Source organism: Camelus ferus, chromosome 5, assembly GCF_009834535.1.
Source record: "Camelus ferus isolate YT-003-E chromosome 5, BCGSAC_Cfer_1.0, whole genome shotgun sequence".
NCBI lineage: Eukaryota > Metazoa > Chordata > Mammalia > Artiodactyla > Camelidae > Camelus > Camelus ferus.
The window spans coordinates 93,932,916-93,950,533 of NC_045700.1; the positions used below are offsets into that span (position 1 = coordinate 93,932,916).

At 52.9% G+C, this 17,618-nt stretch overlaps 1 protein-coding gene across 2 annotated transcripts; it reads left to right on the top strand.

The window, feature by feature from the left end:
• The first annotated feature begins 875 nt into the window (after window positions 1–875).
• ACKR3 (atypical chemokine receptor 3) lies at window positions 876–13,176 on the top strand. 2 transcript variants are annotated; one of them, XM_014553333.2, is made up of 3 exons: window positions 897–991; window positions 2,014–2,109; window positions 11,279–13,176. In XM_014553333.2, exon 3 carries the CDS (start codon window positions 11,305–11,307, stop codon window positions 12,391–12,393), a length of 1,089 nt encoding a protein of 362 aa, XP_014408819.1. In that variant the 5' UTR covers window positions 897–991; window positions 2,014–2,109; window positions 11,279–11,304; the 3' UTR covers window positions 12,394–13,176. The 2 variants fall into 2 exon arrangements, with proteins under 2 accessions (XP_006177851.1, XP_014408819.1); XM_006177789.3 differs by lacking the exon at window positions 2,014–2,109 and having other exon boundaries at window positions 876–991.
• The last annotated feature ends 4,442 nt before the right edge of the window (window positions 13,177–17,618 follow it).

A 17,618-nucleotide genomic window follows, 5' to 3' on the forward strand; every position in this document is an offset into this window, starting at 1 on the left:
GAAAGTTTAGGTCGTTGCCTTCCAGCTGATTTATCTAAGTAGGGCAGTTGAGGTGAGAACCGCGTGGAGCACATTTGTAGGTCGAATTCCCCCGTGGACAGAACTCTAGCTACACACTTCCAGGTAAGAACGTAGATTTCTAATTGTAAAGAAATGTTTGCTAAATTCACTTCAGAAAGACATTATCGAAAGGCACTTAGGATCCCCCTAACATGTGCCTGGCACCAAGTAAGCGCTTCAGAATCTCATTTTCATTGGCCTTTCTAGGCCTTTGGACCTAAAGTCCTTTACCAGTAAAATATGTAAATAAAATCTATCAGGAAGGCTCTTTCCCCGGCTTTGGGGGTACGTGATGTAGTACCGAGTCATCGCTCCCACCAGCACTGTCACTGCTGCTTCGGAGGATTTAACAAAGAAAACCCAGGCTTAAGAAATCAGCAGTGAAGTTCAGAAGTTCAGAGCAATTTGTCTTGGGAACAAAGTCTTCCCTAGAGCTAAGAGGAATTCAAAGGAATTCTTGGCTGTTAATGGGATTATTAAAGATATACCTGAGACCAGATAAATATTTGATGATTTTGCAAAATTCTGGGGCCCCTCTGGTTTTTCTTCTGCTGACGCATTTTCCTCCCCTGGGGTCTGGACCTTGCAGCTTCATTAGACTTTGCAAATGAAGGCTGGGGTTTCCCAAGAGTGTGCATGCGTGGGAGAGCTTTGCCAGAAACGACAGACCGGGGTTTCAGGAGGGGTGTGTGCGTGCGCGTGTGCCTGTGTGTGTGTTTGTGTGTGTGTGTGCCGAGGAGGGAGGTGGCTGTGGGAGGGAGGGTGGGAGGAGATGCGGGTTACAAAGCTGCCATCTAGAGGCCGCCTCCCTGCAGTGTATATAATGCAAGTCTGCAGCCCGCGAGCTCACAGTTTCTCCGAACTGCTCAGCCCCGAGGCGGTGCGCGCAGGAGCCAGGAAGGCGAGCCCTAAACCGGAGCCCAGCCGGGAGGTAAGGAAACTGGGTCAGCAGCCCTGCTTGGGAGAGAAGGGAAGACGGCGGTTGGTGGAGAGGGGGGTCTGCTTTTAAGCTGTGTTCTTTTGCAGAGATCTTCTTAATCACTGTGATGGGTGCTTGAGAGCCTGCAGGTCTGGCTTCCGAAAGCACAGGCTGCGCGTTGCACGGCTGCATCGCAAAGTGCGGCTGCTAACTTGGGGCTTCACCTTGGCTGCAGAAAGTAAAAAGGGCGGTTGTCTGCAGTCACTTGGGGAAGGCACTCTCTGTGTGTGTTCGCTGGATTTAGGAATCCTGGTGTTGATTTGCTGCTGCGGGTGTTTTGCTCCAGCAAGCAGAGAACTTTACAAGAATGCAGACGGCCCGTTTAGCTTGCTTGAAGTTGGCATAGGGATCAGCTTGGCACCACTGTTTACCTGTTTCACTTCTGGTGTATCAATTGGGAAGCAGAATTGTCAGGGAAGGCGTTATTCCAGAAAGATGTACCCTTTATCAAGAGACATCCTTCAGTGGAGAAGAAAACTACACTGAGAATCTTTGTGGGTCCAGAATGTGTACTGAATTCACTGCTTTGGAGGATTACCAGGTCTTATAAATCCGGAAGCTATATGGTGAATGTTAAATACAGCTCGGCAGTCTTGTCTCTTGACTGCATCTTTCCTAATCTAATCTGAGTATTTATTGTTCTCCCAGAAGGTGCTAAGTCCAGCTTCAGTTGGAAAAAAAGGAGGGGGGAGAACACTCACGAGCCTAGGAGTTTGCAATTTAATTACACTCTTGAAATAAAATGTGAATTTCGTTTGATTTTGTGAGCCTGCATGAAGATTCAAGGGGTGGCTGAGACTAACAACTTTGGAGTGAGGTCAGGGATGGGTGGTTAGCCAAGACTTCTAAGTTCTAGGGAGAATGAGAAGTTGTAAAAGTCAGACTGGCTGTCTCTTTTCCTCTTTCTTTCTCTCTTTCTTTCTTTCTTTCTCTTTCAATTCATTTGCTCACACCAGGATAATTACATTTTCCAGAAGTGGGAGAGGCCCCCCCGAAACAGTTCACAGCCCTTTGAAGGCATTCGGTGCACTGACGTCCCCTGAAACTTCATTCTGCAAAGTCTCGCTGTGGTAACTTTTCCTTTTCTTTTTAAACCGTGCAGATGCTGCCTTTGTGTCCCTTTATTTATTCCAGGAAAATGCGGAGATCAAATAGGCTGGCCTGGAAAGGAAAGTGGAGGCTGCTGGTGTCTGTGCTTAACTTTCTATGGATTTTAAATGGATAAACTGCCTGCCCCGCTTTCATCAGCGCTTGAGCTTCCCCAGATGCAAAGCCTTTTTCTAAAGCAAAGTTGCACATGGGAGCTCGAGCTTGGAAACAATTTGCTCTTTTTCCTCCCAGTCTCTGCCATAAACACTCCAATGTGCACAGCCTCCTGGAGATGGGGTGGGGGGGGGACTGCAAGGGATGGGGTGGAAAAACAGAAGAGAATAGAGAATTGCCTTTATTTTGCTGCCCATGTGACTTTTCAGGGGGTGTGCATTGCAATCAGAGTTTTTAAAAAGTTCCGGAAAGTACAGCCCAGGAAGCATGCCCGTGCTTAGCGGAGTCAGGACTCTGGAGGTGAGGTTACCCTACAGTAACAGTGAGTCTGCAGAGACTTGGGAAGGTATTATGGTTGCTAATCAGGTCCAGAACAGGCAAAGTATAGGCTTTCTGGAGGAAAAAAAACCAAAACAAAAAAACCTACTTAATCAGGAACAGTGGCTTTTTGTGTGATCACTCCAGGCAGAGAGGCTCCTGTTTTCCAGACGACGTGAGGGGAGTCAGTGGAAATTATTCAAACCTGAGACTGAAAGACAGTCATTCTATGAACCCTAAGAGAAACCGAGGCGAAAAAAAAGCCTTAGAGCTTTCAGAACCTCAGGTTGTTCTGATTTTGCAGAACATGGATGGAATTTGGAGCTAGGCAGTATTTTGTACTTTTCATCCAGGAAACCAAGGAACTTGGTTTTACTCAGGAACAGAAATGGTATTAGAAGGCCTTCCGACCGAACTGCCTGTGTGTAGGTGGAACTTCGAAAGAAACCAAAGGTGGCGTGTCTGTCAAGTGGTTTTAAAGTCTGGAAACTTGTAGCTCTGGGACACGTATTTTTTATTAAAGTAAAAGCAAGCAAGCAGAAGAAAAGGAGTAAAGGGAGGGCTGCTCTGATTTTGAATGCTTGATGGTTTTCTGCAGGGAAAAATCTACTTGTTTAGAAACGGGGGAGGGGTAAAACCTCGTTGCATCACTATTAAAGTGATGAGAGAATTACGTATTTTTATAAGGAAACCTGTACTGAGCCCCAAGTGGGTTTGGAAGCTGACCCTGTTTTTTGGTTGTTACCGTGCTGAGTATTCAGAGGGCGGAGAGGCTGAGACTGCCCCGGGGGCTAGGACTGCTCTCGGCCAGGGGCCACGTAAAGGAGCAGGGCCCACCTGGGGACCGCGTGGTGAGAGCTCTGTCGGCCGGGTAGCTGGCATCTTCCAGTTTCTTATTGTAACAGAATCCCTCAATTTTAAGTCAAAGATTGTGTAGCATTCTCCTGGGAACCCCGTTGTGTTTGGCCCATGGTGAGTGGCTGTCCGAGGCTGGCTGACCTCCCACTGCCTCACCCAGGCCCTAGGCTGGGTGGGAATTAGGGCTCTGGTTACAGCCGGTCAACCCAGACGGCAGCCTTTGTGCCGTGGGAATCTCTGCATCTCTCCTTCTGGGTCCAACATCATTTCCCTGTCAGGCAGCTGAGCACAATAGAACTGATCAGGTTTCTGGATGTGGGGTTCATTTTGTCTCCCCCAACACATAAACTGGACGAGGCTGCCCAGTGTGTTAATGTGACGCGTGTCTGAGGACTCCGGAAATAGGTGGCCTCTGTCGGAATTAGGGTTTGGATTTCTCTCCCTCTATTATTTTTTTTAAATTCTCAAATGATTCAGAGCAGTTCTCTTTTTTTCCCATATTTTATAGCTCACTTCTTTTTTTCCTTCCTTTTTTTTTTTTATTGAAGTATAGTTGATTTACAGTGTTGTGTTAGTTCCTGGTGTAAAGGCTACTGATTCAGATATATATATACACGTACACATATATACACACATATTCTTTCCATAATATTTTCATTACAGGTTACTACAAACCATTGACTGTAGTTCCCTGTGCTCTGCAGTAGGGCCCTGTTGTGTATCTGTTCTGTATATAGCAGTTTGTATATGTCAATCCCAAAGTCCCAGTTTATCCCTCTCTCCCCTCTTCCCCCAACCCCAGTAACCATAAGTTTGTATTCTGCGTCTGTGAGTCTATTTCTGTTTTGTAATCACTTTTATGGGGAATCTAAAAAAATGACACAAACACACTTATTTACAAAGTCAAAGCAATTCTTTCCTTGTGCAAAGTGAGAGCAGCGGGGCGCCAGCGAGTGGCAGTCTGGACAGCCTCGTTCTGTCTGGGGGACACTGGGGGACAGACGGTCCCTGGTTTGCTCCCAGCCCCAGCAGATGGTCCCTGGAGCCTGGGCCGAAACTTTCCTGGACTTCCCCATAGATTTAATGCAGGGCTGGTAAGAAACACAGCAAACCCCACTGATTTGTTTAATGACCCTTCGAGCTTGTGCCGACCCTCTTTACCTGAATTACACCTGGCCAGGTAGAAGGGGCGGGACTTCTGCCAGAGATCAGAGCCTGAGTCCCACTGGACAGTCTCCGGGAAGCTGCCGGGACAGTGAAGATCACTGTTCCCAGCCTCGTCCCTGAGATTGCCGGGCCCTTCGCCTGTCTGGCCTCAGTTTCCGGGTGTGTAGCAGTGGGTGGGCTGAGCTGGGTGATCTTATCTGGGGACAAGACTAAATTGCTCCCTTAAGTTCCTCCTTGGGAGGACACAGGTCCCAACTGCAGAAAGCCAGTACAGAAGGTCACCTGCAGGCAGAGGTCCTGATGAATACAGAGGCCCAGAGGGAGGGTGTCTGAGCTGGGGTGGCCTGGCGGTGTTACCTTCTCTGCACGGCACCCCGGTACCTGCCTCCAGCCTGCTCTGCGCCTGGCCTCCGCCACAAGCTTCTCCACGGTTTGTGTCGCCTCCGTCCTCAAAAGCCTTTTCTGCCCCAGAACCAGTCCCTTGCTCAAGACCTCGGTGGCTCCTGCACGGACAGGCCCAGCCTGGCTTGCTCAGCCAGATTCAGTGACCCCTCACCGCCCCCTCCTCCCGAGGGCTCCCCCACTGTGCTGCTCCGGGGGCGTCCAGCACCGCCCCCCTGCCCTTGCGACCTTCTCTGTTCGCTGGAGCGTTCCTGGGGGCGGGTGCGGATTCTGGTTTGCTATGCTCCAGAGCAGTGCCCCTCACAGAAGAGGCCCCCAGATAGAAATGGGTGATACTTACCTCGGCTCAGTGAGGATTTCAGAAAGGTCTCTTCTGGGCTTCCGTTTCTGTTAACGGCCTCGGATGTCGGGTCTGGGGGAGCTTATTAACTGTTCATCTGTTGACTATGGAGTCATCGAACACCTGCTCTGTCCAGGTGAGGTTGCTGGCTGCCCTGTACACAGGGAGTAGGTGGGGGCGCTTGAGGAGGAAGGAGGGGAGACAGGTGAACAGCCCAGTGAGGTAGAGTGGAGATGCCAGACTTGGCTGGGGGGAAGGTGGGAGAAGCAGAGGGGGTATTTGGAACAGGATTTATTGGGATGGGAAGCACTAAGGGGTCAAGAAGGGTCTTCCAGGGTAGTGATGGGAAATCGCAAACACACTGAAGGCAGTTGTGGGGAACACCAGCCAGATACCTGATCGCTTGGCAGTCTCTGTCCTGGAGGGAGTGGCTTTTACTCAGTGAAAGGATATATTTATTGCAGGCCAAACTGCCACCCTGTGGAGACCCTAAATTGGAGACTTCTAATTCTGGCTGTGCCACCAGCTTGCCGGATGAGCTCAGGGAACGCATTTAGAGGCAGCTGGATGTGTCAGGCCGCTTGCTGTGGCACAGTGGTTGCCAAGGAGACTTGGTGGATGAATAATAAGCCTGAGAGATGAGTGGAGCATCTCCCTTCCACCACGTGGGGACCCGAGTGGTAGAGGAGTCCTTTTACAGACCCCGGGCTGGGGGGGCGTGGTGGGCGGTGATGGACGGCTGCTGGTCCTCCGTCCACAGGTCGTAGGAAAATCCACTGCCTTCCTGGCGGAAGCATGATGCCCTCCGGCTGCAGGTGTCGGGCACGGAATCTCTCGGAAGCGACCCCCAGGAAGAGGGCTCAAAGAGAAAAGCAGCGCGTTTTGGGAGAAAGGGAATGCAAAGTGAGGCCTACTGCTTCGTTCTCACATGGGGTCTCTTGGTCTGGAAAAATGGACCATGAGCCTTTATTGTTCCGTAGAACACTCCTCCCTCTATAAAAATTTACGTAATTCTTGATGCCAAGTTCCAAATAATACAGACGTGTATAGAGTAGAACTACAGCTCCCCCTTTGTCCCCTCATCCCACAGTCCCAGCCCAAAGTCACATTCACACAGATTTTTTTCCATGCCTTTATGCGCATGTATTTACCTACAAAATGCACATGATTTTTGTTTTTCCTTTTTGCACGCGAGACTGCGCTCTGTGTGCGTGTGTATCTTTCTCTTACTGGTGTGTCATAACTTCCCGTGCTCGTGAAGGTGAGCGCCTCCTTCCTCTGTGTGGCCGTGCTGCAGTCCAGACAGCCGTCTGATGTCATCCCCACTGTTTTGCTGGTGTATAAACAGTGCTTCAGTAAACATTCTTGCACATGCATGTGGGGACCTGTGACTGTTTTGAGAGGAGATGTGTGAACTTGCAAAATCCAAGACCGGAAAAATCTCTTCTTCCAAGCCCCGTTTTTCCCCTCCATCAGGAATCCTTATGCAGATGTTACAACCTGTGTCAGAAGTGGCCTATCATTCTCCTGCCCTGGGCCGGGGGAGGCAGGCGGTGGGCAGGTGTGGCTGACGCCCAGAAGCCCCTCCTGAGCTCTGGCCCAAGCGGACGGGAACGGAATCGCTAGCTTGTTCCAGCAGAGGGGGTCTGGTCCAAGGGGTGAAGGCGTCTCCTCCAGTCCCGGGATCATCAGGGCGCTGCTGCCCCTCCTGGAACACTTGGGCCAGCCACACCTCTGGAACGTGTGACCGTGTCCACGAGGAGCCAGGGCTGGCCGGTCTTAGTCAGTTGGCACACAGGGAGTGGGCCATCTCTATTGGATGGGGTGATGCTCTGCTTTTGCTCCAGGGGAGTGGAAGTGCAAGGTCTCAGGAGGTCGGAGTGGCCCGGGAGTCCGTGGGTGGCTCCCTCACTCCCTCCTCCCTCAGGTTTGCTGGGAGCTTGGAGGCCGGGCCTTGGGGATCCAGGGGCCTGGGCAGACGTCTCGTGGTGGCTGTATCCCATCCCTGCTCATGCTAGGGGCTCTGAGAGCATCTCTGTTAAAACCTACGCTGGTGACTTAGGAATATTCTCATCTGCGGGGAGGGTCACACACTGAGCTCAGTGCCCAGACCTCCTGCACACACGCTCGGGCGGCCGAGGACCACATTCGACGTAATGTGGTAGATTGTCAAATAATATTCTCTTTTCTGGAAACAGCCCTTGTCTGTTTCCAAAACAAAATGCATGAAAAAACAGCAAACGACAAAGGCCAGGCCATTGTGTGGCGTATTTTTCCTTCTCTTCAGCATCCCGTTTAAATCTGCGGAGGGCTGGGTTGCTGCATGGCTTGTGGAATCTCCTCTCTCTATGATCTCCCTGCTTCTTTCCACCAATGAGGCCCCTGCCCTGGGAGGGGAGGGGCTGGTGGGCCCCCCAGAAGAAGGTGGGCGGTCAGGGCACTGACCCCTGCAGCATACCCAGGGCTGATTGGTAACTGATGATTGATGATCAGTGATCGATGATCGGTGGGGCCAGCTGGCTTGATAGCTCCAGCCAGGAGCCTCCCAGCCTCTGCTGTCCCCTCAGCCCCTCCTGGAAGATTCCCATGTGCCCCCCAGGAGGGAGTGGAGAGGAGACGGATGCAGGGGCGGGTGTGCCCAGCTCGTAAGTAACGTTTCAGGCTCAGACATCACTAAATCAGGTTTTCTTCGCCCAGAGGGCCGAGGCAGGAACCGAAGGACTTGATTGGGGTCCCTGAGCCCTTCCCCACCACAGCTCAGGCTCCAGGAACTCAGAAGGCTGGCCAGCCCCAGAGGAGTGAGTGTGGGCGATCTGTCGTGTGGGAGAAGTGCGGGTCTAGAGGGACACTGGCGCCTGGTCATTTCCTGGAGGCCCCTGCATGTGTGGGTCCCTCTGTCCACACTGAACAGCATCCTCGCCTGGACACTGGAGGACACAAGCGAGCAGAGTGACTCCTTGGGGTGGAAATGGAGGTGTGGGCTTGGCATCCAAGCCAGACCAACAAAGGCTGGGGCCCTTCCTTTCTCCCCGCCCCTGGGACGACCCTGGTGTTTATGGCTGCGTCCCCAAGGCCTGGTAGGGCTGTAGTGGTGCGGGGGGAGCGGGGGAGCGAGCCCCACCCAGGCCCTGGCCCCCTCTGCCCGGCTGCAGGGCTGCGGCCCGGTCCTCCAGCCAAACTGCTCCGCTCTGCAGGGACTCCGGGGCCAGACGACGTCGCGGCGTGAAAGCGCTCAGTGAGCGAAGCCACGCTGCAACTGTGTTTCATTTTAAGGAAATGGAAAAAAAAGTCACTAGGTTTGAGCCATGCCGGAGAGCAAAGCCCGCATCGTGCCTCGCGCTCCTCTGGAGTCGGGTAGCGGGGTGTGCAGCGGGCGGGCTCAGCTCCGGGCTGGTCAGCGGCCCAGGGCAGCGGGAGGCGCGGTCTGGGGCTGGCTGCCCACCCTGAGGCCGGCCCAGTGGGTCGGGGGCCTGGCTTCTCAAAGGCATCCTCTGAGTGTCCATGTCCTCTTGGGGTCCTCGGGCCGCATCGTAGGACAGGACATTCCAAAGTCTTTCCTTCATTTGTCTTTGAAGTCTAGTCAGTTCACAAGGTTGTGTCAGTGTCTGGTGTGCGGCATCCTGTGTCATCCGTCCGTATACACACGTGTGTTCCTTGTCATACTCTCGTCCATGGCAGGATAGATACTCCGTCGCTACAAGGCACTGAATACAGTTCCCTGCTCTGTACAGTGGGACCCTGTTGCTCATCGGGCTTACACACAGTGGTCAGGGTCTGCAAATCTCGAGCTCCCAGTTTATCCCCACCCCTCTCCCCCCGGTAACCGTAAGTTTGTTTTCTGTGTCTGTGAGTCTGTTTCTGTTTTGTAAATGAGTTCCTTTACAAATGTATCATTTTTTTAAGATTCCATATGTAAGTGATATCTCTTAATGGCAAGAGTTTATTTGTCCTACCCTGACCTTGCTGAGTGTCTGTGGGTGCCCGCCTGTGCTGTGGATCAGGTCTTGCAATAAGTCATTGGTCCCAGGGCCAAGGGTCCTCCTAGTGGGGTGGCTCTGGGGACCGACAGGCTTCCTGGCTGCAGGGGCGCGTGGCTCCAACCTCCTCCTGGGAGGCCCAGCCACCTCCCTCAGCAGCAATGGACACTAAGGCCAGGGCAGGTCACCTGGAGGGGACCTGGGGTTCACTTACAACCCGCAGAGGAGAACGGACAGAAGCCTGTGGGCAGTCTCCCTAACTGGGATCCAGGAGTGGGTTGTCTGCTGTGAGTGTGAGGCCGAGCCTGGTCCTGGGAGGCAGCTGAGTGTCTCACCTCGGGGGACTGGGTTCACTTAGCCTGGAGGTAAATGCATCAGACCACCCTCTACTAGCTCCCGGTCTCCCTCCGGGGAGGGACACTTACCACTTACTTAGCTGGTAAGTGTCAGTTTCAAATATGGGCCAAGAATTAAGTGGGGCTGTGCTTTTTGAAAACTTAAAAAAAAAAACCCAAAACTTTTAAAGAGAGGGAGGGGCGGGGGGTGAAGCTTTGAGCTCCCGCTGTTAGCTTCTGAACTCGGCCCTTGAACTCTGAGAGAGCCCTGGGACGTGGGTGCTGGCGCCCTGAGAGCAGTGGCGGACGGCAGGCTAACGAGTCTCAAGCTAAACACTAAGGAGCGAGGAGCCTGGATCCCGGTCCCAACTGGGAAGGCCTTTCGGGGAGGCGGGTGCATTCCCAGTGGTGTCCCTTTGCACCGTTCGTGGGGCCATCTGGGCACGGGCCCACGACCATCGTGCTCCAGGGAGCTCTCGCAGGTGGCCTGGAGTCCACGTTACATGAACTTGGCAAATAAGCGTGACTCGCAGTCATTACCTGTGACAGGTGAGAAGGAGGAACAGCTTCCTCATTATAGGAGTTAACTCTCAACAGCACCCTCTCGGGCAGAAGATTTTCACTTACACCCCTCCTCCCACAGTCACACAGTGGGGCTGCCGTGGAGGGACTGCAGGGGTCAGAGGAGGAGACAGCTGCTTGTGAGGATGTCGTTTCCGGGCACAGTGGTTCCTTGGGGCTGGATTCCCCCCAGGTGTTACAATGGTGACAGTTGAGAATGTTGACCTCATGTCGGGTCAGCAGGGAAGACAGTTGAGAGAAGTCACAGCCCCTGCAGAGATGCAGCAGGTGGTGGTTTTTGTGCGTTCAGTCTTGGCATGAATTGCTCTCAGAGCAGTTGGATAAATAAAAGATGGAAACTAGGCAGTGGCCCGCATTTTGGGACAGCTGGTTGGTGGCGCTTAGCTGTGAATCACTTGGCAAAGTCAGAGGCTGAGGTTTAGGGTTCAGGGAAGCCGCAGGGCATTCCACACGCTGCCCACGTTCCTGGGGCTTTTGTGACTATAAACTGCAGGTCTCCCAGGACGGCAGAGCAGGACACTTGTAATAATACACCAGTGCCAGGAGGAGATCCACCCCGCCGCTCTGGGGGACATAGGTAAAATGGCTCGGCTGTCCCCAGCTGAAAACGAGCCAGCCAGCAGCACCGTTGGGCCTGTAGTGACGTTTCTCCGGCCCCTGGACTCTGTCGATTTCACATCCTGGGCACAGCCAGGCTGGTGATGTCTGGGAACACAGCCCTGTAAGACGGAGAACGCGAACACTGTTTCTCTCTGTGAGCACCACGTGGACTTAGAGTCTGGGTGTGTTTTGTTTGGTTTTGCAGATTCTGTCCTGGTTGGTTTCTTTTCTTGTTTCTCTGCAAAGACACTGCGGGCTAGGGCGAAACCGCCGAGCAGACAGGGTGGGGAGGGCGCGGGGTGGCGGGGGGCACTGGCAAAGCATTTTCCAGATCTTGGGTGTTTCCTAACGGAGCTGTTCTTCTTGTCCACCTTTTTCCATTGGCTTGTGCACGCAGGCCGTTTGATCGCTGCCCTTGGCACCATGGATCTGCACATGTTTGACTACTCGGAACCGGGGAACTTCTCCGACCTCAGCTGGCCGTGCAACGGCAGCGACTGCATCGCGGTGGACACGCTGCAGTGCTCCGGCATGCCCAGCAAGAGCGTCCTGCTCTACACGCTCGCCTTCACTTACATCTTCATTTTCGTCATCGGCATGATTGCCAACTCCGTGGTCGTCTGGGTCAACATCCAGGCCAAGACTACGGGCTACGACACGCACTGCTACATCTTAAACCTGGCCATCGCTGACCTGTGGGTGGTGGTCACCATCCCGGTCTGGGTGGTCAGCCTCGTGCAGCACAACCAGTGGCCCATGGGCGAGCTCACGTGCAAGATCACTCACCTCATCTTCTCCATCAACCTGTTCGGCAGCATCTTCTTCCTCACCTGCATGAGCGTGGACCGCTACCTCTCTGTCGCCTACTTTGCCAACACCTCCAGCCGCAGGAAGAAGATGGTGCGCCGTGCCGTGTGCGTCCTGGTGTGGCTGCTGGCCTTCTGTGTGTCCCTTCCCGACACCTACTACCTGAAGACCGTCACGTCCGCTTCCAACAACGAGACCTACTGCCGGTCCTTCTACCCCGAGCACAGTGTCAAGGAGTGGCTGATCAGCATGGAGCTGGTCTCCGTGGTCCTGGGCTTCGCCATCCCCTTCTCGGTCATCGCCATCTTCTACTTCCTGCTGGCCCGGGCCATCGCCTCGTCCAGCGACCAGGAGAAGCAGAGCAGCCGGAAGATCATCTTCTCGTACGTGGTGGTCTTCCTCGTGTGCTGGCTGCCCTACCACGTGGTGGTGCTGCTGGACATCTTCTCCATCCTGCACTACATCCCCTTCACCTGCCAGCTGGAGAACTTCCTGTTCACGGCCCTGCACGTCACGCAGTGCCTGTCCCTGGTGCACTGCTGCGTCAACCCCGTGCTCTACAGCTTCATCAACCGCAACTACAGGTACGAGCTGATGAAGGCCTTCATCTTCAAGTACTCGGCCAAGACGGGGCTCACCAAGCTCATCGACGCTTCCAGGGCGTCGGAGACCGAGTACTCTGCTTTGGAGCAAAACACCAAGTGATGCGCTTCCCAGAGCCTCCGGGACCTGGATGCTGGGTCCCAACAGGGCACCGGGCTGCATCGTTCTCCAGAATAAAGCCAAGTGGCTTCAGGCTTGATGCCTGAGTAGCGTGAAGAGGGGGACAGGGTCTCTGGGGCTCCATTCTCTCTCTCGGGCCAGCGTGGCTGTCGCATGGCTGTCGCGCGGCTCTGCGTCCTAGGACGACCAGGTGGCAGCCCGCACTGCTCATCAGATCAGCCGTGGGGCTGGCTTGCCTGCACTTCTGTACAATAGGACTCTCTGCTCCCTGAACGTTTATATGGTGATTTGTATTTAAATCTTAAGACTTTATTTTCTCACTCTTGGTGTACCTTATTAAAAGAAAGCTGAAATATATTTTAAAGATTGTATGGGAGGTATAATGCTGACATATATTCAGTGTTGTAGTTTTGAGATTAGTTTGACTTCTGTCTTGACTAAGGATGACATTCATTGTTAGCTGGTTTGAAAGTATATATATATAAATACATAAATATATAAATATATGCCAGCCTTGGCTGAAATGTTTTATTTACGATAGTTTTATATCTGTGTGATGCTTTGGACCGGTCTGGGATGGGGAACGAAGACTGCTCTGTAGCGCAGTTGGTGACAAAAACAGCATTGTAAAGTTACGTTGCAGGAAAGCAAACCCAGCAAACACTATTCCAGGTGCAACACTGCACAAAATCAACAGCTGCATTGCAGAGAGTTCTTTCCATTTGTAAGTTATTTTTTTTAATAAAGATTTTTCTTTTCCTAAAAGAAGGCATTTGAGTCTCAGTTTTAAAAGCATGTTTGGCATTCAGGTGGCGGGTATGAGAATAATATTCAAATATTTACAGCATACATGATCAACCGAATGAAAATGCTTAAGGAAAAGGGTGCCTCCAGCAAGGCAAAACCCAAGAGGTTAACTTGGATGAAATGATATGAAAGGAAAAATACTGGAGTGTGAGTGTTGTGTAGGTTTACCTGGTAACGCACAGGCCAGGAGTTTACTCACTGCACGGCCTGAAGAAGAGGGTCATTGGTGGGTTACCTTTTAATGAAGAGTTCATCCTGGGGGAGGGCTGAGCTCTGTGGCACAGGGTGTGTTTAGCATGCACTAGGTCCTGGGTTCAAGCCCCAGTACCGCCATTATAAATAATAATAATTTTAAAAACACCTCACTACCTCCCTCTCCCCGCACCAAAAAAAAAAAAAAAAAAAAAAAGTAAAAAACATTGGGCTTTAAAAAAAGAAAAAAATTGAGAAAAAAAGAATAAGAAAAATAAGCTAAAAAAAATAATGTGACAGTATAGATTGTCCAAAAAAAAAAAAAAATCCTCCTGCCAGAGAAAGGGAAAGGACTTCAGCCACAGAACCTCAGCAGGGACAGTTCCACAGCTGTGACACGTGGCCCTGGGGGGATGAGATCCAGCCCTGAACCCTCGGGCAGATGGCAGGCAGGGACTTTCCTGCACCTCTGAAGGAACTGGTTAGCACAGAGAGCTATTTGCCAACCTAAAGGTGGACCTGGGCCAGGTCCCTGGGCTCGTGTGAGTCTGGGGGCTAATATCTTACAGGAAGGTACCCCGTGCATGCTGACCACCCCCAAGGCCCGCAGCAGGCACCTCCAGCACCTCCCCCACAGCCTGCAGCAACTGGGCACCCCTTCGTCACAGGGCTTTTGGCTGAGAGTCCTGAAATCTGGGTTATAAACTAAGTATCTGCTCGATACACATACATGTTCTCAGGTGCATATATACCTTGTCTTGTTCCAAATAGTATTCAGGTCAGACAGTCAAAATGTAAGAGACGGCATAATGGCATGAGCATAGGTGAGGACACCGAGGAGAAATACAAGCAGAATGACAAAGTGAAATTAGAGGAAATTATGACCCAAATACATGTTCCTGACAATGGAAAGGATTGTGCGTTTGCTCTGAGCTTTCTAGTGGCCCAGGTTCAGATGGAGACACGCTCACTGAGGAGCTGATGCAGAAAGGGGCGTGGATTCCATCAGTGAGCTCAGTCGTGTAGTAGGTGGAACAAAAACAATTCAGGCGGGGAGGGGATAGCTCAGTGGTAGAGCGTGTGCTTAGCTGCCATGAGGTCCTGGCTTCAATCCCCAGTCCCTCCATTAAAATAAATAAAATAATAAATAAATAGCCCTAACTACCTCCTCCTCAAAATAACTGAACTTAACTTCTATCCTGAGGCTCCATCTCAGTTCAGAGATGCCCACTCCCCTCTCCCTGACACCCCCGCCAGCATCTCCCGGGACGTCCACTGCCCGCCCGGTGCTGGTGCCAGTCTCCGTCACCCCTGTTCAGGGCCTCTTTCTCCTGTTCGGCCCCACGCTAGACCACGGCCCACTCAGGGGGTCGGTGGGCTGCCCCTGGCCCTTTTCTGCTTTCCTGCTACTCTGAAGCCCACGAGGATCACCAGCCGCTTGCCCCTGCACTGAGGTGTGGAGGGCAAGCACTGGACTGAAGCTAGACGCGCCATGTCGACTTCCCGCCTCCCCCAAGGGCTCAGGGTCCAGGGCCTCAGGCCTCTGTGGGTCTCCCGCAGCAGGCTGCACCTCTGGGCTGCTCTGTGACTCAGCTCTCTCTGCTGCTCCTAGAAATGCCCTTCAGTCCCCTCCCCGGGGGTCGAGGACGCGCTTGTCCAGACTCAAAAGCCTTTCCTTTGATCTCTGGCTGTGTCTTCCTTCCCGGGGTCAAACGGTGCTGGGCGGTGCAGCCTGCAGCGGGACGCCCGGAGCTGCAGCTCCACGAGGCCCTGGGCCGGGCAGGGAAGCGCCCGTCAGTGCTGCGACCGCCCCGCCTGGAGCCCGTGCTCCACCCAAGGGGGACTTTTCTGCCCCCCCCCATCTGACGTGGGCAGCGGGACCACCGCGAGGCACCCCGATGACGGCCCACTGTCAGCAAGTCAGTGATAAATGCTTTCCACTTGGTTCAATGTCTAAGCAACTTCTGGGTTTCCTGCAAGTGAATAAGGAAAAGAACGCCGCTGAAAATGCCATATGTGAAAAATCCTCTGGGCATAAAAAATAAAATTATTTGCCGGACAGTGGACTTCGTTCTTCTGACAGAATGGTCACTAACTAGGATGAGGCCCTGTGAACATTTGTGTCCGGATGGCTGACAGAGTAGCAAGAAATTTTTAAACACTCACGTCTGGCCTTTTCCCAGGGTCTCCCCAGGAGGCAGCAGCTTAGGGAGGTGACCCAGTTTATTAGGAATGTGGGAATCCTGCCTCTACTGGCTCCTCCTGTGAGGACACCGACCATCGGTCATGCGTCCAGGTGACCGTCCCACTAGCCGAGCCTAGCGTCTCAGAGCGTGGGGACACATGTGAGTCCGCACTGAATGCGGCAACAGGACGGCTGATTAGCATGGGGAGGTCCCCAAGGTTCCCTCCTGGCAGTACCGGGCTTCAGTCTTACGCTCCAGGGTGCCCCTGTGGGTAACAAACCGCAGAGATTTCATGTCTCCAGAGCACTGGTTTCGGTGGGGGACAAAATATATGAAAATATTGACCCAGTATTATAAAACACTTCACTTCCCTTTGCCCGGGCCTCGGACCCCTCGAGAAAAGCTCCTTCACACCCTTGATGGTGTGCATACACGCACTGCCTGCTGGGATCCTCAGATCTCGATACCGGAGACATTCAACATGGAACGATGCTCGTTGGGGTAAGGTCTGTGGGAGATTAACTTACTTGGTGTAGGCAGTTTGCATTTGCAGAAATTTTTTGCTTTCTGGCTGGCTGATAACGACCTGGCTCTTCTGTAACATTCCAAGAGTTCACTTCCCTCCTGCTGCCTCCTAAGCCGTCACCCACCCCCGCGTACGTGGTTACTTACCACCTGCGGTAACCAACTAGCGCGCACGTCACGGACACGGCTTCCAAGGTCACGTCTAGCATGGTCTAGCCCGTGTCTGGCATTCAGATCTGCCTTCTAGAAGGCGGGGGCTTCTGCCAGAAGAGGGGGCAGCTGAGTGTGAGGCTGAAAGAACCCTCAGTACTGAGGTCCTGGAGAGTCTTTGGGAAACCTCAGCTTGCTGCTCTATGAAGTTGGGTGGTGAGAGTACCTGCCTCACAGGGTTCCTGTGATGGTCAAATTCCATGGTCCCTGCGAAGTGTTTCTCGGGGCGCCCAGGGCACCCACTGCATGGCTCTGGTCGCTACAGAGCCAGTGTGCCCAATGGCCTCTGGGCACAGGCTGCATTTTCTTTGCAAGAAACAATGCATTTCAGAGAAATATGGCCAGAGACTGTCTGCCTGTGGGCAGTGACTGAGAGAGTGACTCCCAGCTGCCTCAGACAGCGGCTCCCAACCTGGGCCGATTCTGTCCCCCAGGGGACACCGGGCAGTGTCCGGGGACACTTTTGTCTCCCCTGGGGGTGGGAATGCTACCAGCATCTGGTGGGAGGAGGCAGGGGTGCTGTGAGCATCCTGCCCTGCACAGACAGCCCCCCAGCAAAGAATAACTGGGCTCCAGGTGTCAGGAGAGCTGACACTAAGGGACCCTGGTTTCGGATAAGCCAACGGTTCCACAGAAGAATTCTGGACTCTATTCATTGCTTTCCAATGATCTGTTCTGAGGAGGGCCCTTCGACCATTACAGGGCTGGGGGTACATCCTGGGGGGGTCCCCATAGCCCCTCAGCTTCCCTTTTCTTGCCCTCAACTCTGCAGAAGGGTGTGAGCTGGCAGGCGAAGGCAAGACATGCCGTCAATACCTGTGCAGGAGTCACACCGAGATTCTCATCGCGCCTGAGCACATTTCATTTACGCCAGCTTGGCCCACTAGCAGTTCACACGAGAGGCAAAAGGCGCACACAGAGTCAGCTTCAGTCCACGTTTTAAGTGCTCTCTGGAGGTTTTAACTTTCAATGTAATGTTTACAACATTTAGGTGAAAAGGCCCCAGAAAGAACATGAAAAAATGGGGCAACAGATTCAATTCTGCTTCTCAGTAGCTCAGAGATGCCGGCAATATTTCTTCCATGAACCTCAGTTTTCTCACCCTGAAAACGACTCCTTCACTTCCATTAAGGGGTCCTGGCCGAGGTCAAAGAGCATGTGTGCCAATAAATACTGTCGAACGAGGAGATAAAAGGATGAGCGAGGGCTTCCAAACGCCCGCCGGCCCTTCGCATGACTCAGTTCACGCTGCCCCAGGTCTTAACTCCCCTGCGGCTCCGCGCATCT

What these genes read in the sequence shown, in the direction of transcription:
- ACKR3 (XM_006177789.3), top strand. Translation starts at nt 11,305, where the DNA reads ATGGATCTGCACATGTTTGACTACTCGGAACCGGGGAACTTCTCCGAC.